Genomic DNA, 23285 nt, shown 5'->3' with positions numbered 1-23285 from the left:
CACGAGTTTTTTTTTATTATTAAAGATTCATCGAAAAAAGAGATTCCGAAACAGGGGATGAAAAGAGAAGAGAAAATTTTGATTTTAGAAATTTCAATTTCGATGAATGAAAATAGCAGAAATACTTTAAAAAGAAATGAAAAAAAAAAACGCGAACTAGCAACTCTGGTTTGATCAATTTTTGCACCATGAATACTTACGAAAAAAAATCTAGAACTCTTAATCCATGCAAAATTTACAACTTTTGTCATTTTCTTCTCTTGAAAAGGAGAACACTGGAAGATTCCAAAGGAATCGATCTCAAATCTCACTCAAATAATTTTTTTATTAATTTTTGTCATTTTTGTTGTTTTAGTCAGTTTTGTCATTTATCGGTCACCTTCAAGAAAATTTAAAGGATTTTTTTGGGTCCTTTTTGGGATATTTTCGGTCATTTTTTTTGTCATATTTTGGATCATTCTTGGCTAGCCATGTTAAGGTTATTTTTGAGTCAATTTGGGTTATTTTGGGTCATTTTTGGGATAATTTTGTATCATTATTGGGTCAACTTTTGGTCAACTGTGGGTCATTTTTAAGCCATGTTAAGGTCATTTTTGGATTATTTATGGTCATTTTTGGTCATTTGGGTCTTTTCAGATCTTTTTGTGCCATTTTTGATCATTTTTGGGTAATTTTTGTTATTTCTGGGTAGTTTTTGTGACATTTTTCAGTCAATTTTAAAAATTATTGGGTAATTTTTTGTTAATATTTAAGTCATTTTTGGGTAATTTTTTGAAAATGTTTTGGTTTTTTTTGTCGTTTTTGTCATTTTGAGTCACATTTGGGTCATTTTTGGATCATTTTCGGACCAATTTTGGGTTATTTTAGTGTCGTTTGTGATTATTTTTCAGTTTTTGGGTCGATTTTTAGTTATTTCAGGGGGTCATTTGGGTTTTTTTCGGTTACTTTGAAATCATTTTCGCGTTATTTTTGGGTTCTTCTTAGGTAATTTTTTTTTGTAATTTCTGGGTCATTTTTGTGCCATTTTAAAGTAATTTTCGGGTCTTTCTTGGGTCATTTTTAAGTTATTTTGTTTTATTTTATGGTCATTTAGGGTTATTTTCCCGAAAATTTTCGAAATTGTGGGTCAGATTTGGGTCATTTTTGGTTCCATTTAGGGACTTTTATGGGAAATTTTTGAGTCAGTTTTAGGACAAATTTAGGTGCTTCAAGGTCATTTTGGTTAATTTTTGGATAATTTTGGAACAATTTTTTTTGTCATTATTTTTGGGTCATATTGGGTTATTTTTGGGTCATTTTTGGGTCATTTTTGTCATTTTTGTCATTTTTGTCATTTTTGACATATTTGTCATTTTTGTCATTTTTGTCATTTTTGTCATTTTTGTCATTCTTGTCATTTTTGTCATTTTTGTCATTTTTGTCATTTTTGTCATTTTTGTCATTTTTGTCATTTTTGTCATTTTTGTCATTTTTGTCATTTTTGTCATTTTTGTCATTTTTGTCATTTTTGTCATTTTTGTCATTTTTGTCATTTTTGTCATTTTTGTCATTTTTGTCATTTTTGTCATTTTTGTCATTTTTGTCATTTTTGTCATTTTTGTCATTTTTGTCATTTTTGTCATTTTTGTCATTTTTGTCATTTTTGTCATTTTTGTCATTTTTGTCATTTTTGTCATTTTTGTCATTTTTGTCATTTTTGTCATTTTTGTCTTTCTTTTCATTTTTGTCATTTTTGTCATTTTTGAAATTTTTGTCATTTTTGCTGTTTTTGTAATTTTTGTTATTTTTGTCATTTTTTTCTAATTTATTCATTTTTTGGACATTTAAGGTCATGTTTTGGTTTTTTTCATTTGAGTTATTTTTGATCATTTATGGGAAATTTCTCAGAATTTTTTGAGACATTTTTGGCTTAATATTAGGTCATTTTTTGTCATTTTTGTATCATTTTTGTGTCAATTTTGGGTCATTTTTGTGTCATTTTTTGTGTCATTTATGTGTCATTTTTGTGTCATTTTTGTGTTATTTTTGTGTCATTTTTGTGCCATTTTTGTGCCATTTTTGTGTCATTTTTGTGTCATTTTTGTGTCATTTTTGTGTCATTTTTGTGTCTTTTTGTGTCATTTTTGTGTCTTTTTTGTTTTATTTTTGTGTCATTTTTGTGTCATTTTTGTGTCATTTTAATGCCATTTTTGTGTCATTTTTGTGTCATTATTGTGCCATTTTGGTTTCATTTTTGTGTCAATTTTGTGTCATTTTTTTGTTATTTTTTTGTCATTTCTGTGTGATTTTTGTGTCATTTTTGTTTCATTTTTGTGGCATTTTTGTGTCATTTTTGTGTCATTTTTGTGTCATTTTTGTGTCATTTTTGTGTCATTTTTGTGTCATTTTTGTGTCATTTTTGTGTCATTTTTGTGTCATTTTTGTGTCATTTTTGTGTCATTTTTTTTGTCATTTTTGTGTCATTTTTGTGTCATATTGTGTCATTTTTGTGTCATTTTTGTGTCATTTTTGTGTTATTTTTGTGTCGTTTTTGTGTCATTTTTGTGTCTTTTTGTGTCATTTTTGTGTCTTTTTTGTGTCATTTTTGTGTCATTTTTGTGTCATTTTTGTGTCATTTTTGTGTCATTTTTGTGTCATTTTTGTGTCATTATTGTGCCATTTTGGTGTCATTTTTGTATCAATTTTGTGTCTTTTTTTTGGATTTTTTTTTGTCATTTTTGTGTGATTTTTGTGTCATTTTTATGTCATCCTTGCGTCATTTTTGTGTCATTTTTGTGTCATTTTTGTGTGATTTTTGTGTCATTTGTGTCATTTTTGTGTCATTTTTGTGTCATTTTTGTCATTTTTGTGTGATTTTTGTGTCATTTTTGTGTCATTTGTGTCATTTTTGTGTCATTTTTGTCATTTTTGTCATTTTTGTCATTTTTGTCATTTTTGTCATTTTTGTCATTTTTGTCATTTTTGTCATTTTTGTCATTTTTGTCATTTTTGTCATTTTTGTCATTTTTGTCATTTTTGTCATTTTTGTCATTTTTGTCATTTTTGTCATTTTTGTCATTTTTGTCATTTTTGTCATTTTTGTCATTGTTCGCACAAAATAATAGATACCGCAGTTTTGGGTGTACTCGCGCCACACCATATTTGTGTGACTACCGCGCATCCTAAGTAAACCAACAAGTGTAGTTACTTCACTGGATGACCGAACATCCGCACAAAGCGGATAATAAAAAAAGGAACCAATTGGTCGGTAACAGTCATTACGCACAGTTGTTCTGTACAGTTTCATTTCATTCCCGTCGGTTAATAAACAGTTCAACTTAACTCTTGGATGAATTACCGTTTTAATATACCGTATTAAGTGGATAACAAGCGAATTCTGAATCTAGTCCGAAATACTAAATTCCCGGAAAAACATTGGTCCTTCGAGCCGGATTACGGGACTCGCTAGCTCCCGTAAATACCAGAAGTGAACAAAAGCAGTGAAGTGTGCCGTGTAAAACAAAAGCCCACTGAACGCGCGCGCTTGTTGGCTATTGGCTTGGCTTGTGAAATAGCCGATTGTTTGTACGGCGAAATCCAAGCCACCGTGGCTGGAATGATTGTGAGCCTTATTAATGGTTGATAAGAAGTGAAAAAAAAAAACCCTATGTTCTGTCGCTGTTGTCTTGGGAAAGTCCGCCAAAAGTTGGCCATAAATTGTTTGATTCCAGAGATTTCATTCCGTTGCTGTGGAGCAGCAGTTTCCGGAGCTAGTCCTGGTCTAGCCTTCATCTATCCAGCAGATAAGTACCGTTTTGTGTTTTTGAAAAGTCTGTGAAGGGTGTTGCACGAAACACACAGTTTGGCATTTTATAGCTTTTTCGGATAAGTTGCATGCATGCAAAACAAAAGTGGGTCGGTTGGTTGATGAATAATTGCTGTAATTTGGCCCATTGATCATCGTTGTGTTGAGCAGTCATTTGCGAGACGTCGAGTTGATTTCGCGGTTTGTCAAAGTGAGTCAAAGTGAATAAAGTGCAACAAGTACCCTAGCTGGAGCTGTCAGAGCTGTGTGTAAACGAAAAGTGTGATCATGCGTGATTTGCGTGAGTTGTACAAACTGGAGAGCTGCCTGTGTCGCACTTTCGAAACCGTGCGGCAGTTTATAGCGAGTGCAAACACTAATGTCTTAAAAAGTGAAGTGATTGATGTGCGTATAGAACGATTGGACGATTCGTTCAAGCAGCTCCAGCTAGTGCGTACAGAAATTGAGCTGCAGACAGACCAAGTGACCGGTGTTGATGATCCGGACCAGGAGACGCTGCTGATTAACGCACGGGCCGATGAAGATGCAAGCATTTTCATGGAAAGGGAAAATGATTACTGCAACTTGAAAGGTGAGCTGCTGCGGCTTCAAACTTTAGTACGAAGATCCTATGATTCTTGGCAAAATACTACCACCTGTTCCTGTGAGCCGAATAGCAATTCGGCGAGTTTAGCACGAGTAAAGCTACCCGAGATAAATCTGCCGACTTTTGATGGACGAATCAACCACTGGGTAACTTTCCGGGATTCATTCATCAGTCTAATCCATTCGAGCAATCAGCTAACTCCGATGGATAAGTTTTCATACCTACGATCCGCATTGATAGGAGACGCTCTTCAGGAGGTGGGATCAGTTGAGATGACGGCAGCCAATTACAACATTGCATGGACTGCATTGAACAAACGGTATGAAAATCGCAAGCTTATTGTCAATACGTATCTCGATGCGCTTTTCAAAGTTGAGGTACTGCCTGAAGAAAGCTATGACGGGTTAAGTACACTAATCAGCGAATTTGACAAGAACATCCAGATGTTGGAGAAAGTCGGTGAGAAATCCGAAGGTTGGAGTACTCTTCTCGTGCATATGGTCTGTGCTCGGTTGGACTCATCGACGTTACGCCATTGGGAAACACATCACAATTCTCGAGAGGTTCCCAAATTCCAGGAGCTGATGTGTTTTCTTCGAAATCATTGTGCCATTCTTCAAACGCTTTTGCAACATAAACCTATCACTGCTGATACCCAGAACGATTATCCCAGGTTTGGAGTGAGCCATCCCAGTACGCAATTCTCAACTAACTGTCCATTTTGTGGAGATGGGTTCCATTCTGTTTTCCGGTGTACGAAGTTCCTAAAGCTGACAGTCGAAGAACGTAGTTACTTAGTGATGAGGGCTCGACTGTGCCTGAATTGCTTATCACCCGGTCACATGGCTCGTGTCTGTAGCAGAGGATCGTGTCATCACTGTAGATCGCGTCATCATTCCCTGCTGCATCCAGACCCAACATCCTCCGTCTCGCAAATGCAAAATAATCCCATGTCGCCAACACCCGAAGCTCCACAATTCCATCCACAATCGCCCCCACCATCCCAACCGATACCATCTTCAAGTCGACATCCTAACCCTCCAACCTCTTCATCGTTTTCTGCTTCACGAATGCCAAACTTCACTACAGACTTCTCCAGGAAACTTAAACACAAAATTATACACAAACGAACACACAACCCAACACGCCCACAAGTTTTGCTGTCGACAGCCGTTGTACGCGTGCAGGACTACGCAGGAAAATTACATTTAGCCAGAGCCTTGCTAGATTCAGGGTCACAGTTCTGCTTTATGACAACAAAATTCAGCCAACGTCTAAAGCTCAGAAATTCAACCGATTATCTCACCGTCCACGGTATTGGCGGCTCAACTTCAGTTTCACGGAATCGGGTGACAGCGTCAGTTTTCCCACGTTGCTCGGGAATATCATCTTTTAACACTACGATGCCGTTTTTTGTGCTTCCCGAGCTGACAGCAACGGTGCCAGACTGTCGTATTCGCTATCAGCCGTTTAGTTTGCCGAATAATGGGATACTCGCGGATCCCAACTTCTGCGAGCCCGGACCGATAGACATCGTCATTGGTGCCGAATTCTTTTTCGATCTCCTTTGTGAAAATCGTCGTGAAGTCTCTAAGGATGGTCCCCGCATACAGAACTCCGTTTTCGGATGGATCGTAGCAGGCAAAGTTCCAGAACCGGAAAATTACCCTTCAGTTGAAAATACACCATGTTCAGCTGCCACAACACGTGCAAACGAAACAGTTCGTGTTCGTGGTTTACCACTCATTGGTGTTCATCGCAGTCTTCGATCACACCCAGCATGCAGCATTGGTAACAACTTCAATCAGAGAGGTTCGTCGTTTACCATTCGCAACGGGGCAAACAGACAACGCTAGTCTGAGCAGAGTTCCAGCACCAAAGTCTTCAGGGGTGACGCGGTCGCGATCGGACGGGTCGGACCTGTCACCCCACCGCTACCCTTCGTTAAGTAACCATCCATTACCAGAGTCCATTACGGACACTTACCCGTTTCTCCTTAACAGGTTGCGGATCGTCGTGCTGGAACTCCCCATCCTGTGTCAACCATGAACCCGCCATACGAAGCAGCAACGACAACAGCGCAGTATCATCATCATCAAAATCTTTTGATCCTCCATCTGTTGCAATCGTGCAACCAGACGCCATTTGTCTGAGCCGGGATCCAGCTCTAAAGCAATCGGGGGTGACGCGGTTGCGATCGGACGGATCGGACCTGTCACCCCACAGCAGCTATTCGTTAAGTACCCGCTATAGTTCAACGTCCAGGTCAGACATTTACCCGTTTCATTCTAACAGGTTGCGGTACGTCGAGCCGGAACTTCCTGTCCTGTGTACAATCCTTATCAGTCAGCGCAGTTATCACCCTTCGGAGAGTCCAGCGTGACAGCGTGTGGATCTCAATAATAACTTATTGAAATTCCTTAGTATTTCAAGGCGGCCGGTATGTTCGCACAAAATAATAGATACCGCAGTTTTGGGTGTACTCGCGCCACACCATATTTGTGTGACTACCGCGCATCCTAAGTAAACCAACAAGTGTAGTTACTTCACTGGATGACCGAACATCCGCACAAAGCGGATAATAAAAAAAGGAACCAATTGGTCGGTAACAGTCATTACGCACAGTTGTTCTGTACAGTTTCATTTCATTCCCGTCGGTTAATAAACAGTTCAACTTAACTCTTGGATGAATTACCGTTTTAATATACCGTATTAAGTGGATAACAAGCGAATTCTGAATCTAGTCCGAAATACTAAATTCCCGGAAAAACAGTCATTTTTGTCATTTTTGTCATTTTTGTCATTTTTGTCATTTTTGTCATTTTTGTCATTTTTGTCATTTTTGTCATTTTTGTCATTTTTGTCATTTTTGTCATTTTTGTCATTTTTGTCATTTTTGTCATTTTTGTCATTTTTGTCATTTTTGTCATTTTTGTCATTTTTGTCATTTTTGTCATTTTTGTCATTTTTGTCATTTTTGTCATTTTTGTCATTTTTGTCATTTTTGTCTTTCTTTTCATTTTTGTCATTCTTGTCATTTTGGTCATTTTTGAAATTTTTTTCATTTTTGCTGTTTTTGTAATTTTTGTGATTTTTGTCTTTTTTTTCTAATTTATTCATTTTTTGGACATTTTAGGTCATTTTTTGGTTTTTTTCATTCGAGTTATTTTTGATCATTTTTGGGAAATTTCTCAGAATTTTTTGAGACATTTTTGGCTTAAAATTAGGTCATTTTTTGTCATTTTTGTATCATTTTTGTGTCAATTTTGGGTCATTTTTGTGTCATTTTTTGTGTCATTTATGTGTCATTTTTGTGTCATTTTTGTGTTATTTTTGTGTCATTTTTGTGTCATTTTTGTGCCATTTTTGTGCCATTTTTGTGCCATTTTTGTGTCATTTTTGTGTCATTTTTGTGTCATTATTGTGTCATTTTTGTGTCTTTTTGCATTATTTTTGTGTCTTTTTTGTTTCATTTTTGCGTCATTTTTGTGTCATTTTTGTGTCATTTTAATGCCATTTTTGTGTCATTTTTGTGTCATTATTGTGCCATTTTGGTTTCATTTTTGTGTCAATTTTGTGTCATTTTTTTGTTATTTTTTTGTCATTTCTGTGTGATTTTTGTGTCATTTTTGTGGCATTTTTGTGTCATTTTTGTGTCATTTTTGTGTCATTTTTGTGTCATTTTTTTTTGTCATTTTTGTGTCATTTTTGTGTCATTTTTGTGTCATTTTTGTGTTATTTTTGTGTCATTTTTATGTCTTTTTGTGTCATTTTTGTGTCATTTTTGTGTCATTTTTGTGTCTTTTTTGTGTCATTTTTGTGTCATTTTTGTGTCATTTTTGTGTCATTATTGTGCCATTTTGGTGTCATTTTTGTGTCATTTTTGTGTCTTTTTTTTGGAATTTTTTTGTCATTTTTGTGTGATTTTTGTGCCATTTTTGTGTCATTTTTGTGTCATTTGTGTCATTTTTGTGTCATTTTTGTGTAATTTTTGTCATTTTTGTCATTTTTGTCGTTTTTGTCATTTTTGTCATTTTGTCATTTTTGTCTTTTTTGTCATTTTTGTCATTTTTGTCATTTTTGTCATTTTTGTCATTTTTGTCATTTTTGTCATTTTTGTCATTTTTGGCATTTTTGTCATTTTTGTCATTTTTGTCATTTTTGTCATTTTTGTCATTTTTGTCATTTTTGTCATTTTTGTCATTTTTGTCATTTTTGTCATTTTTGTCATTTTTGTCATTTTTGTCATTTTTGTCATTTTTGTCATTTTTGTCATTTTTGTCATTTTTGTCATTTTTGTCATTTTTGTCATTTTTGTCATTTTTGTCATTTTTGTCATTTTTGTCATTTTTGTCATTTTTGTCATTTTTGTCATTTTTGTCATTTTTGTCATTTTTGTCATTTTTGTCATTTTTGTCATTTTTGTCATTTTTGTCATTTTTGTCATTTTTGTCATTTTTGTCATTTTTGTCATTTTTGTCATTTTTGTCATTTTTGTCATTTTTGTCATTTTTGTCATTTTTGTCATTTTTGTCATTTTTGTAATTTTTGTAATTTTTGTAATTTTTGTAATTTTTGTCATTTTTGTTATTTTTGTCATTTTTGTAATTTTTGTCACTTTTTTCTAATTTATTCATTTTTGGGACATTTAAGGTCATGTTTTGCTTTTTGTCATTTGAGTTATTTTTGATCATTTTTGGGAAATTTCTCAGAAATTTTTGAGACATTTTTGGTTTAATATTAGGTCATTTTTGTGTTATTCTTGTGTCAATTTTGGGTCATTTGTGGGGCATTTTTTGTGTGTGTGTGTGTGTTTTTTTTTTTTTTTTGGTATTTTTGGGTTATTTTTTTTTATTTTAAAGTTATATTTCAGTCATTTTTTTCACACTTTTCAGTCATTCTGGGGTAATTTTTGTCTTTTCGGGTAATTTTTCGATCACTCTTTGGTCAGTAAGGCTATTTAATGTGTCTTTTCGGTTTTTTTTGTGTTCAATTTTCGGTAATTTTGAAATCATTCTTGAGTCATTTTTAAGAAAGTTTTGGGATGTTTTGGAAATTTTATGTCATTTTTAGTAAATTTTGATCAATAAGGGTAATTTAATGGGCATTTTGTGGTATTTTTGAGTCATTTCCGTGTCATTCTAGGATCATTCATAAGTCATTTTATGTCATTTTTGGGTCAGTTTTGGTTGGTTTTGGGTAAATTTTGTCTTTCTTGTCATTTTTGTCAGTTTTGTTCTTTTTGTAATTTTTGTAATTTTTGGAATTTTTGTCATTTTTGTAATTTTTGTGATTTTTGTCATTTTAGTAATTTTTGTCATTTTATGTCATTTTATGTAAGATTTTTCATTTCTTGGATTGAAGAAATTTAAAGGCGATGTACTTGGATTTGAAGTAGCCAACATTTAATGACTGCGTGCTGACTTCAACTTTTAGTCTTCCAAGTAGGTTACCCATTAGACTCCACTTGTTTTGGTTTGACTTTTCCTTGTTTTAGAGACGGTTTTCGTAGAGACTTTGTTCCAGAAACCAAAAGAAAGCAGGGACCTAAATTGTGACTTTCTTATCTTTGCTTTTTTTGTGTGTGTTTAACTCGGAAAAAAATCTTTCAACGGGAAGAGAAACTAGAAAGCAAAAGATAAGAGCTTCCAGTCGTTATAACTGGTTGTTTCAACCAACATTGGAACGAAATAACAACTGTCAAACAATTGAACAAACCAGAGTAGAGCGAATGCTTCGTATGTTCGAAAATAAACTAAGAGATATAGTTTTTTTTTTGTTCGCAAGCATGAACCAGAACATGACGAAACATCATTTGTCGGGAGCGAGCAATTTGACGCAAAACAAAGAAAAAAAACAAATCGAGAAAGAGAGTAACAAGAAAACTATGCTTTAAGAATGAACGGGTCTACTAACGGCTTTCAGTATATCCTGATTGGTTTTATTATCCAGACCTCCCATCATACTGAGATTCCCTCCGACGCCGACGCCCATGCCGCCGAGGCCCAGCTTCAGATCGTTCTGGGACGCCACTATCGAGGGATGGTGCAGATGGCTTCCGAGGCTGCTTCCGTTCGTTCCGGCTCCTGGTCCTCCCGGATTTCCGCCTCCGCCTCCACCTCCGCTTTGCGATTGCTGCGAACCCACCAGCGACTGCTCTGCCGAGTGCTGCTTCTGGCTGTGGTGCTGCTGGGCGGATTTCAGCGAATCGTTCTTCATCTTGTCCTGTTCTTCCCGTTCCCGGCGGGCCTAAAATTTAGACAATTAAAAAAATATACACAAATTAAAAAAAAAAATCGTTTCCAAAAGGCGTCCCATAGATTAAGGAATCTCTCGCTCCGTTACCTGTTCGTTGATTTCCTTTACGGCTCGCAGTTCCTTCTTCAGCTTCATCCGGCGATTTTGGAACCAGATTTTGATCTGTCGCTCGGTGAGGCAGAGGGCGTGCGCGATTTCGATTCTCCGCCGGCGGGTCAGGTAGTGGTTAAAGTGGAACTCCTTTTCGAGCTCCAGGGTCTGGAAGCGGGTGTACGTCTGGCGGCCTCGTCTCCGGGGGCATCCGTTGGGTCCTGGATTTTGGGGGCGAAACACAAATGGAGATACGAATTAGATATTTTATTGGGAGACATGAGATATTTAAAACGAGCAAATTTGAAACTGATTTCTGCCAAGTCGGACAGATATTCTATGATATATGAAACTTAAACTATGATGAGTGTCAAGATTCAACAAAAGTAACGTCTGAGTCATTAGTAGCGAGAATTTATAGAGGTGTCATTTTACGCACTTTGAGCGCTGTGGTTTTCATTTCTTATGGAAAAGGCCGTAGATTTTCACAAAAAAACCTTATTTTAAAACTTGTAGGCAGCAAAAGCAGCAGCAAGCATTTGTGTGATATAAAATCTGGTTTTTCAAAACAGAATCAAAAAGCGGTCTGTTTTCTCGATAGCGCGTGTTATCGAAAACGTGACTTAAATTCATTCCCGATATTTGTGACTCATCCGTTGAGATCAAGTGCAACAATATTAAAATGCACGTTTCTTGTCACAATTTCTTCCTAGATATTTAGGAATTTGCATGAAGTCTATCCGAAGATTTCTTGCATCCGACTTACGAAAAAACGGAGGTCACATAAAATATTCCTATTCAATTATGAATTCTATATTCTATTTTTAATTCATGTAGAACAGAAAATGAACACAAAATGTTGATGAGGTTTTGAATTTATTTATTGGTTATCTTCAAAAACATATATCACCAACACAAAGTACAACCAATATTCGAAACAGCGCTGGGAATTGTCCTTTGAGCAGGACATTTTAATTGTATTAATTCACTTCACTTATATATCACTGGTAATTAAAGCAGAGTTTTTGTCGATCCTAATATTACCTTTAATTTCTAGATTTTCAGCAATTTGATAAAAATGGGAAGAAATCATCAAAAAAAAAAAAGTCATAAATTATTCTGATCGAAATATAAGTAATACAAGTATTTATTGGTATTTTTTAGATACAATACTCAATAATGATATCTATTCCCTATTGATTTTGTACCCAAATGATGTTGTTGTGCATACGAATTTTAAAGAAATCTACTTATCTTTTCTAATACTCTTCTCAAAGAAGTCTGCATTAAATATATGTCAACACAGAGCTTTTCACCCTCACTAGCTCTGAGAAAGAAACGAGTGTGGGAGTGTTTTTATTAAAAGCTCCCTTACTTATTTGGGTGTTTTTTTTAATCCAGATGTTATTTTCGAAAAAGCAATGAACAACATTCCAGGTATTCATAAAGCACCTCAACAGCGTTAAGATCATATTTTAAATTTTGCGATGTTCATGTTTGTGCAATTCATTCACAAAATTTGGTATTTATATTAAAAATTTAAAAAACGATTGATTATAGTGTTCTATTAGCTTTAGGAAAAGTTTACATAATCAAAGCAGATTTTTCAAAATTTTAATTGAATATCCGGACAGGTCCGGAAAAACTCGGGAAATCTGAAATACTTGCTCAATAATAAGACGCTGAAAGTTAAAAAGCAAATCTTCCTAAAGGACACTGCACAGTGGTCAGAACGGGAATTTTGCGAGACAAAATAAATAAATAAACGGTATCTTAAGCAAAGATGTTCATCAAATAATGCGCCTTCATCATACAGTATAAGATATAAGGACGTGTCATTTTTTCCATGACTTTGACAAACAAACTTTTTTTAATTTCAAAAATAGAATTGCAAATTTTCTTCTACGAAGTTGTAGAAAATTTTTTAAGACAACTTCGTCGAAAACATTAAATTAATATGGCGATTTGGTGGCGCACTATGATTTTTTCAATGTTGAAATGTTAGAGCGTGTCTGAAACTCAGCTTTTTAGCTCTGAATCTTTCAAATGAATTTATACTTTAGCGATGTCTTCTGCAAACTTTTATCTCACCAAAATGCGCATGTTTTTGATTCGGACAGCAAATGTCTATCTTGAAGCATTCGTTAGTTGTAAGGCTAATTCTATCAAAAAGATGTTTTTTAATATACGGTTAAATTAATATACGATGAAAATGCAACTTTCCCAAGAAAAATGAGTGGGCTCTCTTTTGAAGGGCCAGTCTAATGTGTTATTTTGTTTTGAAATCAACAAAATCTGGATTTTTTTTCCAGTTAAAAAATAACGCACCTGGGATAGTTCCAAAAATACAAGATTGATATTGAAACCACACAACGCTGTCTTCGTTTTTTGGCCCAATCTGAGTATTGGCAGTTTGGAAAATACATCGTTTTAATACAAAAATGCCATAAATGTAATGAGTGTTTTAAGATAGACATTTGCTTTCCGAGATAAAAACGTGCGCATTTTGATATGTTAAAAGTTCGCAAAAGACACCGCTTACGAATAAACTTATTTAAAAAAGTTAAAGCTTAAAAACAGGTTTTCAAGAAATGCTCTAAAATTTAAACATTTAAAAAAAAATCAAAGCGCGCCACCTTATCGTCATATGAAAATAATATCTTCGACGAAGTTGCTTTAAAAGTTATTGGCTACATTTTATAGAAGACAATTTTTCTCTTTATTGTAAATAAATTTAAAAAGTTTGTACAGACAAACACATAAGACCGATCAATTCAGTAACAAACCAATTTTTTTTTGCATGGGTTTTTTTATCAAATCAGTCATGATTGCATATTTTCTTGTGAGAGGGTTGGTGAAATCATTGGAATTGGCCTCAATTATTTTAGCTATTTGCAATTTTAGTATCTACTTAAGTGATATCTGATACAAGATTGCCAAAAAAAATCTGTGTTTTTACGACAAAAATTCCAACTTCCGGTGATTTTAAGCAAAAATTCTGTGACGGTTTTTCGTGATGCTTTTTTCAATTATTTTATTCAATAGTCATGTCAAGTTGCGACTTTAACATTTTATTTTAGAAAAATCTATAAACATTATCAATTTTATCGAATTTTTCCAATTCAAAGATAACCGAATTGCCAATTTTTGGAACTGTTTGCTAATTCGATGCTTATTGATCATCATTGATACGAACGGTAATTCGCTGTTCTGAAAAGTTTCTACAGTCTTATTAAATTGAGCTGAACATTATCTGCAAACATATGTATTTGAAAGTATCAAAAAAGTGTATTATGTATTTGTATTTGTATTTTTATTTATGTATTTGAAAGTATCAGGTCGAACTCTTTTGAAAAATCTAAAATTTCAAAAATGTCCCACAAATAATATTTATCTATAGGACAAGCTGACACATTTGAGGATATTTCCCAGAACTTAACATTTCAATAAAGGCGGTGGGTTTTTGAATGTATGGTAGAAGCTTTTTGATGCATCTTAGAGGAATTTCATTAGATTGCACCGATTGCATCAGAAGGATTTGAAAAAAGTGTCTGAAATTTTAAAATTTTGTGAAATCTGTGAATATTTCTAAATTCTGTTTTTTGTGACACAGATTTTGTGATAAAAATTGGCTCAAAATTCTGTGATATTATAGATTTCTCTGTGATTTCGGCAACCTTGATCTGATCATGCATATGCTATATGTATTTGAATAATTATGTTGTTCCTAAGATTTACCTTTCAAAATTCGCTGAGAAAGTAGAGAGGTTGACTTCAACATGAAAAAAAATTTTGTGTTATATGTTTAAGTCAAGTTACAAGTATTAGTTCAGATATGTAATTTTTTACTTATAATTTTTGGTTCTAACGGACTGTGATTTTAATCAAACAACTTTTTATTTGAAATATTCGACGTTTCGACCATTTTTTAGCCTTTCTTAAGGGAACTGGAAGTTTATTTGAGTATATTTTATCTTGACTGTTGTTAGTGAAACATACGAAAATGTGTCAATTCACTAATCTGTCTGCTGTTATGGTCAATATCTTTTTTTACAACAGCTAGATGTCCAGTCATTACAGCTCTGTGAGGAGTTTTGTTATTTTAAAATTATCTATTAAATTTTTAAACTTATAATCTTATAATTTCAACCAGATAGAAAAGGTTATGTGTAAGTATTGTTCTAGTTCAAAAAGTACGTTAAAGTGCGACCACAGGAAATCGGATGAAATTTTTTTCTATCCGGTTGAAATATTAAGATTATAAATTTAAAAATATGATTGATAATTTTAAAACAACAATACTTCCCACGGAGCTGCAAATACTGGACACCTAGCCATTAAAAAAACGATATTGACAATAACAGCAGACAGATAAGTGAATTTACACATTTGAGTATAGTTCTCTAACGATGCTCAGCTCAATATAAATTATACCCAAATAAACTTCCAGTTTCCTTGAGAAAGACCACGAAAAATGGTCGAAACGTCAATTATTTCAAATTGAAAGTTTTTTTTTATAAAATCTCAATGAACACAGTTTAAATTCAACTCAATTTGGGACCTCTCTGCTTGATTATGAAGAGGAAAAAAATCGATGTTATAAGTAAACTATTTTAAAATATTCCTTTTTATACCGAGATAAATATATTTTTTTTTTTTTGAAGACTTCTTGTTATTCTCAAAACGCAACTGGAAGTTCAGTTTGTAGATGTAAATTTTTTTCTTGCTGCCCGATAAAGCTTCATAACATGTTTTTGTGAAGATAAATGGTGATATTTAACCCATCATTTTTGTAATAAATATATCCGAAAATGTTTTTGAAATACAACTGCGACGACCGAACTATTCGAGGCTAATACCGTGGCGATAGATCTGCGTGGCAAATGTAAACAATAACAGAGAATCGAAAAAGAGAGATAACGTCAATTCACTATTGTTCTAGATTTGACGAAGAGTATATTCGTAGTGTTCACTGGAATTGTTGCCAGTTGAACAGATTGGAAATCATTAGGGAAGTGCTGCCAATATTATGGATGGATAATCCAATCATATATCAAACACTTCTATACATGACTTGAGAAGAATATAATCAGTTTCCGGTACGAATGGTATTCTTTTTTTATCGCAATAAAAGTAAAAATCGAAACATTAGAACTGCGCAGTTCCAAATTTTTTACACAACAATAACGGACACTCCAACCGAGAATGGACAAACCGTTTGACCAACTCACAAATTTTCATCCAGAAAAACAGTTTCTCCACAGAAAATACAGGATTTCTAAATCAAAGCCAAAGAATAATCACGGAACAACCAGTGTTGACCCCGGGAGAAAGTTACGTCATCTGGACCGAGAAGCCGAACACAAAGCATGACGATTACCAAAACTTTCTACTTGTGCGTCTAACAAAGGAAGAGAAAGTTGATCCTTTTTTTCGGGGTTCCTCAACGAGTCCTGTCGCACTCAAAGGGGTGCTATCAAAAAATAGAAAACTGATGTTGCCTTTTGTTTGCAATCGTTCAAGGAAAGAAATGGAGAATCATTTTTTAAAAATAACGATTTGACCAGCTGAATGAATTGTTTTTGTTGTTCGGTTCGTCCATCAAAGCAACCTTTGCGGTGTGGTGCAGAATGACGCAGTTACAATCGAAACGAAAAAATCGTAAGGATTACAGCAACTTTAACACACGGAATCTTCGGCCCACAAAGCAAGCCGGTCATCGTTCGGTGCCTTAAACGATCAGTTAATTGACCCAAGATGGCCGCTTTCACACCCCGGGCCGTCTCAGTCGTTTGGATGCATCTAATTCCCTAGGCGAAGAAGGGGAAACTCCTAGATAGATAGGGATAGGGTAAGGACTCGCTGCGAGAAATTGCTATTGATGATAATATATTAAGGTCGTAAATTGTCGATTCCGCGTGGCGTTGGCGCGGCAGAGAGATTCTCCACCCTAGCTAGTCCCGAAGAAATGATGCACCCTTCTTCGACTTTCCTCGGCCTTGGTTGGGCGAAGTATAACAATAGCTTCGGGGAAGAAAAGGGCAGAGCTTTCTCCGGGGAAGAAATGCTGAGGAGGAAGAAGACCGGCTCCGGGGTATCATTATTTATGGGTTTCGATATTAAATTCTGTAGAGCTCTCTCGGTAAGCGTGGTTTGATCCTTGATAGCGTTTTCGTTGCTTTGAACGACGAGACGTTAAGAGAGGGAGGGGAAAGAAGCAGGGAACGAATTCGTCCGGCAAATGAAGTTATTGTGCGACTGTGTCTGTGTTTGTGTCTCGTTGTTTGGCCGGAGGGATTCCAGCGGCGATGTTTCGAAACAAAGCAAAAATCCCTGGAGTCAGTCAGCCGAATGGAAAGGGCCGAAAGTCTCCAGCGAGTCGGGCGCACTAATTGACGGGTCTTTCGAGAAGCGCTCCCCAGGGGATGAATCGCGGGGGAAAAAACAGGAGAACGGACTGAAGTATGGAACTGGTGAAGAATGTTTGTGCGTATTTTTCTATCTCATTGAAGCCATAAATTCTCACTTTCATCCCCTCGAGAGCGAAGACGGAAAATTCTACGCGATCTTTTTTCTTTTGGTGGATCATAAGCTAAGATAGTTGAAATATTTAACTTGTTTTTTTAAAGGGAAACTTAAGCCAATCTAGGTTCGTCGCTTAAGATTAGATTGGAACAATCTCACCTATCAATGTTGTTAAAGTAAAAACATCAAAATAAAATTTTAATTGTAAAGTTGTTTTCACAGCAAAACCAACTTAGAGGTGACTAGATTTACATATTTCACAATCTAATGATGTTACGTTTCATATTGCCAGGTTTTATCCGGATTTGCCAGGATATTCAATGTGAAATTTATGAACAGTACGACCTGGCCCTGTTGCCCGAGCAAATAAAAAAAATCGTGCCGTGAAAATATGTGCCTCAAAAAACGATTTTTTTTAGCAAGTTTTATAAAAATAATCATGAATGGTTTTTTGGAAGCCTTTTATACGATTTCAAATCTAGCGTTGAATTTGGTGAAAATAATTTTTTTTTCAATTTTTTTTCTTGACATTTGTTGAGTAATTTCCAGATTTTGTCAAAATTTGCCCGGATAATTTCCGGATTTTTGATCGTCCATTTTGAAATCAAATATGTACCCGGAGACGAAAAGGACATGTTAAGAGAGTGGAAAAAAAATCTAGAAGCTGGTATCGGACGACACTGTAAAGACTTTAATGGAGGGCATCAAGCGAGAATGCGTTCAATTTTACACTCAAGGCTCCGTCGATTAACTTTTTTTTTATTTTTTAAGTGAGACACAAATTATTTTGACACAAAAATTGTATGAGTTCGTGGAAAGTATCAGAAACTTCTTAAAAGAAAACCTTTTAATTTAATAGTATAATTTTATAATAGAGAGTGAGCAGTTAAAACTGTCAGTACGTTCTAGACTTTGAATAAAGAGATAATAAAATCTAGATAATAAATCATAGACGCATTGAAAACTTGAAAAGAATACGATAATGGAATATTCAACCGAAAATATGAAAGTTTTATTTGGCTGTGAAAACTAGTGTGAATGTCTAAGGTAAGATAAAGTTTATATTTAAAGGATCCGTTAGTATATCATAAAAAAAACACTACCAGAATACTGTTTACATATTGGAAGCAAAGTTGCCGAAATCACACAAAAAAATTGTAATTTCACAGAATTTTGAGCAAATTTCCATCACAGAATCTGTGTCATACACAGATCATAGAACTTTGAAATATTCAGAAATTTCACAAAAAATTTTAAATTTTGAAAGAATTACCAAAATTTCAATTTTTTGGCCAATATTAAATTTATATTTTTTGCTTTTAATACGAAAGGTATGATAAGATTTCTAATGTTGATTGATTTTCCTCTGCTAAAATGTTAAAAAAAAACACAATTTGTCATGAATTTTCAATGAAAATGATGGAAATAGCATCACAGAAAACCATCACAGAATTTTTGGGTAAAATCACAGAAATTCATATTTTTTTTCTGTGATAATACTGAATTTTTTTCGTCGAAATCTAGCAGTTTAATAAAATGTATTATTGAAAAAAGGATGCTGTTGAAATTAATCGGGGTTTTCTCCATTGTAGCAATATCAGTGACAGTGATTTTCCGGAGAAATTTCCGCCAGACACAGGTGACGCTGACCGAAAAATAATGATGTTCTGGGACGAATCGAGAATCGAACAATATCACTGTGCTGGGAATTATCGGATGCAACGAAAATTCCAGGCTGACATTGTCCGTGATGGCAGATGATATCTTTTAAAGTTAATTTTGGAAATAAATGTGGAATAATAGTTATAAAAGAGGCGTATTCATTCACGGACAACCAAAAAGTCCTGAATGTATAGCAAAGATTTGTAATATTTACGATAATAAATCTTAAAATTAACATCTTGGAAAAAAATACACCGTTGTAGAATGTTACATCAAAGTCGGTGTTCCGTTTTCGGTTTAAATTTACACGAAATTTTCTTGCTGTGTAGTTGGACCGTTCCCCATAACGTGAAAGTAGTGAACCTACATGTACCTAAGTAAAGCGACGTCTAAAACACAAAATTCAAATCGATACAAAAAAAAACTGTCAAAATCAATTCCAATCGATCCGAGCTTTTGTCGTGGAGCTTCAATTCAGCTTTCTAATTGAAAATTCAACAAAGGAGAGTACTGTGATTGCTGTTGTAGTTCAAGCAAATAGTTTTCAAGCTCGTCATATGAATCTCTGCTTTGGTGGTTCGTATTCGTAGTTAGAAAACTATGTGTATGTTAACAAATTTTATGTCATTCATACGGATTGCAATCCACCGGGTAGCAAATTCAATAATGTTTTGTTGGATTTACTGAGCATTCACTCTAGAGATTGAACATTGAGCTACAAAACAGTGCAGATAATTTTTTTAACCAAGCTTTCGGCGGTTTGGCCCGATATTTTATTTTAAGAGGGCGCTTTTCTTAAATGCAGGTTAACTACTAAGGCTAGTGAAGTAGACAATGTGCAACTCGAGACCCCATACACCCAACCCTCGGGTAGTGGTCATATCACCTCTTGTCTGCAACTCCGATTCTCTACCTCCCCGTGGTACTAGCTGGGGTGCGACCAACCTTAGCGGAGATCGGGTACCCAACCCCGGTGGATGCTTTGGTCGCATGCAGAATGAGTTAGGGGACTTCGTACGCGTCTGTTCTCCATGTTAGGGACGGCGTGCGGAGTGCAACAACGTCCTGGTGGTGTTTGGGACCCAAAACAGCAACATCACGACGGTCCTCCTGCGAGATAGAGGGGTTAGCTGCGGGCCTTGCGAGCCTGTGACTACTAAAAAAACATAAGCAACGAATAACGAACAACAAATTTCGGATGGAAATCGGCAAAGACCCACGCGACGAAAAGGGACTAGCGATTGGAAACTTGGAACATGGAACTGCCGATCTCTAAATTTTGTGGGCAGTACCCACGTGCTCTCCAACGAATTGAAGAGCTGCAAATTCGACATCGTAGCGCTGCAGGAGGTATGCTGGAAGGGCTCCACGGTACGAACGTATCCAGATGGTCGTGCCATCTACCAGAGCTGCGGCAACACACACGAGCTTGGAACAGCTTTTATAGTGATGGGAAAGATGCAAAAGCGCGTGATCGGGTGGTGGCCGATCAACTCACGAATGTGCCGGTTAAGAATCAAGGGCCGGTTCTTCAACATCAGCATCATCAACGTGCATAGCCCTCACCTCGGAAGTACCGGTGACGACAAAGACGAATTCTACGCGCAGCTGGAGCGTGAATACGACCGTTGCCCAAAACATGATATCAAGATCGTCATCGGGGATTTCAATGCTCAGGTCGGCCAGGAGGAGGAATTTAAACCGACAATTGGAAGGTTCAGCGCGCACCAGCTGACCAACGAAAACGGCCTCAGACTTATTGATTTCGCCGCCTCCAAACGAATGGCCGTACGTAGTACCTTTTTTCAGCACCGCCTCCCACACAAGTACACCTGGAGATCACCGTACCAAACGCAATCACAGATCGACCACGTTTTGATCGACAGCCGGCACTTTTCGGACATCATCGACGTCAGATCCTGTCGGGGCGCCAACATCGAGTCGGACCATTATCTGGTGATGGTGAAGATGCGCCCAAAACTCTCCGTAGTGAACAACAAGCGAAACCGGCGCCCGCCTCGGTTAAACATCGCGCGACTGAAGCAACCTGAGGTCGCGGCAGACTACGCGCAATCGGTCGAAGCAGCGCTGCCGGCAGAGGGCGAGCTTGACGAAGCCCCTCTCGAGGACTGTTGGGATACCATCAAAACAGCCATCAACAGTGCTGCGGAGAACGTCATCGGTTATGTGGAGCGATCTCGACGGAACGACTGGTTCGACGAGGAGTGTAGGAGGGTGATGGACGAAGAGAATGCCGCGCGGGCGGCAGTAGTGCAAAGAGGCACCCGTCGAAATGTGGAAAATCACCGACAGCGGAAGAGGCAGCGAGTCCGACTTTTCCAGGAGAAAAAGCGCCGCCTGGAGGAGGAGGAGCTCGAGGAGCTGGAGCAGCTGCATCGTTCCCAAGAAACACGAAAGTTCTATCAGAAACTCAACGCATCCCGCAAAGGCTTCGTGCCGCAAGCCGAAATGTGCCGGGATAAGGACGGGGGTATCCTGACGGACAATCGTGAGGTGATCAAAAGGTGGAAGCAGCACTTCGATGAACACCTGAACGGCGCACATGCAGGAGATCAAGACGGTGGGAGAAGGTACATCGCCGGCGTAGCCAACGACGAAGAGGAGCCACTCCCAACGATGAGTGAAGTTAAGGAAGCCATTCGCCAGCTGAATAGAAACAAGTCGGCTGGGAAGGATGGCATCGCAGCTGAACTCATCAAAATGGGCCCCGACAGGTTGGCCGATTGCCTACATCGGTTGATAATCCGGATCTGGGACATAGAACAGCTACCGGAGGAGTGGAAGGAGGGGGTAATATGCCCCATCTACAAGAAGGGCGACAAATTGGACTGTGAGAACTACCGAGCGATCACTGTCCTCAATGCCGCCTACAAAGTGTTGTACCGAATCCTACTCCGCCGCCTAACGCCACAAGCAAACAGATTCGTGGGAAGTCATCAGGCCGGCTTCATGGAGGGACGGTCTACGACGGACCAGATATTCACATTGCGGCAAATCCTCCAAAAATGCCGTGAACACCAAGTCCCTACGCATCATCTATTCATCGACTTCAAAGCCGCATACGACACGATCGACCGTAACGAGCTATGGAAAATCATGGACGATAACGGCTTTTCCGGGAAGCTGATCAGACTGATCAAGGCGACGATGGATGGAACGCAGTGCTGTGTGCGGATTTCGGGTGAATTGTCGAGTTCATTCGAATCGCGCAGGGGGCTTCGACAAGGTGATGGTCTATCCTGCATAATGTTCAACGTTGCGCTAGAAGGTGTTATTCGACGAGCGGTGGGCGAAATGCGGGGCACGATTTTCAACAGATCCAGTCAACTTATCTGCTTTGCCGATGACATTGATATAGTCGGCAGATCATCTGCGGCGGTGGAGGAGATCTACCGCAAACTGAAACGCGAAGCAGGAAGGATTGGGTTGATGATCAATACGTCCAAGACGAAGTACATGCTGGCCTGCGGATCCGAGACCGACCGAACCCGCTTGTCCAGTAATAACAAGGTCACGATCGACGGCGACGAGCTGGAGATAGTCGAAGACTTTGTCTATCTCGGCTCACTGGTGACACCAGCCGTGAGATCCGGAGGCGAATTATCAGCGGAAGTCGTGCCTACTATGGACTCCACAAGCAACTGCGGTCGAGAAGACTTAGCCCTCGCACGAGGTGTAACCTGTATATGACGCTCATTAGACCGGTTTTTCTCTACGGGCACGAGACATGGATATTGCTCGAGGAGGACCTGCGTACACTCGGAGTATTCGAGTGACGAGTGTTAAGAACCATCTTTGGCGGCGTACAGGAGAACGGAGTGTGGAGGCGAAGGATGAACCACGAGCTCGCGCGCCTCTACGGCGAACCCAGTATCCAGAAGGTGGTGAAGGCTGGCCGGATACGCTGGGCGGGACATGTTGCGAGAATGCCGGACGACTGTCCTACAAAACAGGTGTTCGCTATGAATCCGGTAGGAACAAGACGAGCGGGGGCGCAACGAGCGAGGTGGTTAGACCAAGTGGAGCGTGATCTGGCGAACGTGGGGTGCCCGAGAAATTGGAGAACGGTTGCTATGAACCGAGTGAATTTTAGGAATTATGTTCGTCAAGTTATGTCGTGAGACGGAATACTATGTAAATAAAAATAAATAAAAAGGTTCACTACGTGAGAGTATTAATCATTAGTCACAGCCTATTACGATAAAAATAAAAATACTAACTTTTATGTTTGAGGAGATGGAGACAAAATTTGTTCTACTAAACTGATTATTTTTGTAACTTCTCTATTTGAAACGGATTATTATACCTTGAAGCTTTAAGGAGCCAAACTCGCTTTTA

The 23285-nt window shown here is 37.2% G+C and overlaps 1 protein-coding gene across 9 annotated transcripts in view; it reads right to left on the bottom strand.

Moving 5' to 3' along the window:
- The window catches only part of LOC129739942 (homeobox protein abdominal-A homolog), a 107361-nt gene that overhangs the window by 1860 nt on the left and 82216 nt on the right, over positions 1 to 23285 (bottom strand). For 8 of the 9 annotated variants that reach the window (XM_055731505.1, XM_055731525.1, XM_055731496.1 and 5 more), the window contains 2 exons: positions 10737 to 10960; positions 10308 to 10640 (listed from right to left, as the gene is read on the bottom strand). In XM_055731505.1, the coding sequence (XP_055587480.1) occupies positions 10308 to 10640; positions 10737 to 10960 (557 nt within the window). The remainder of the gene's footprint in view (positions 1 to 10307; positions 10641 to 10736; positions 10961 to 23285) is intronic. The other variant, XM_055731535.1, reaches the window with a different exon arrangement.

The sequence above is a fragment of the Uranotaenia lowii genome, chromosome 1, assembly GCF_029784155.1.
Source record: "Uranotaenia lowii strain MFRU-FL chromosome 1, ASM2978415v1, whole genome shotgun sequence".
NCBI classification, from domain to species: domain Eukaryota; kingdom Metazoa; phylum Arthropoda; class Insecta; order Diptera; family Culicidae; genus Uranotaenia; species Uranotaenia lowii.
Note: the sequence above shows the minus strand (reverse complement) of the source record. Positions and strands in the feature narration are given on the sequence as shown.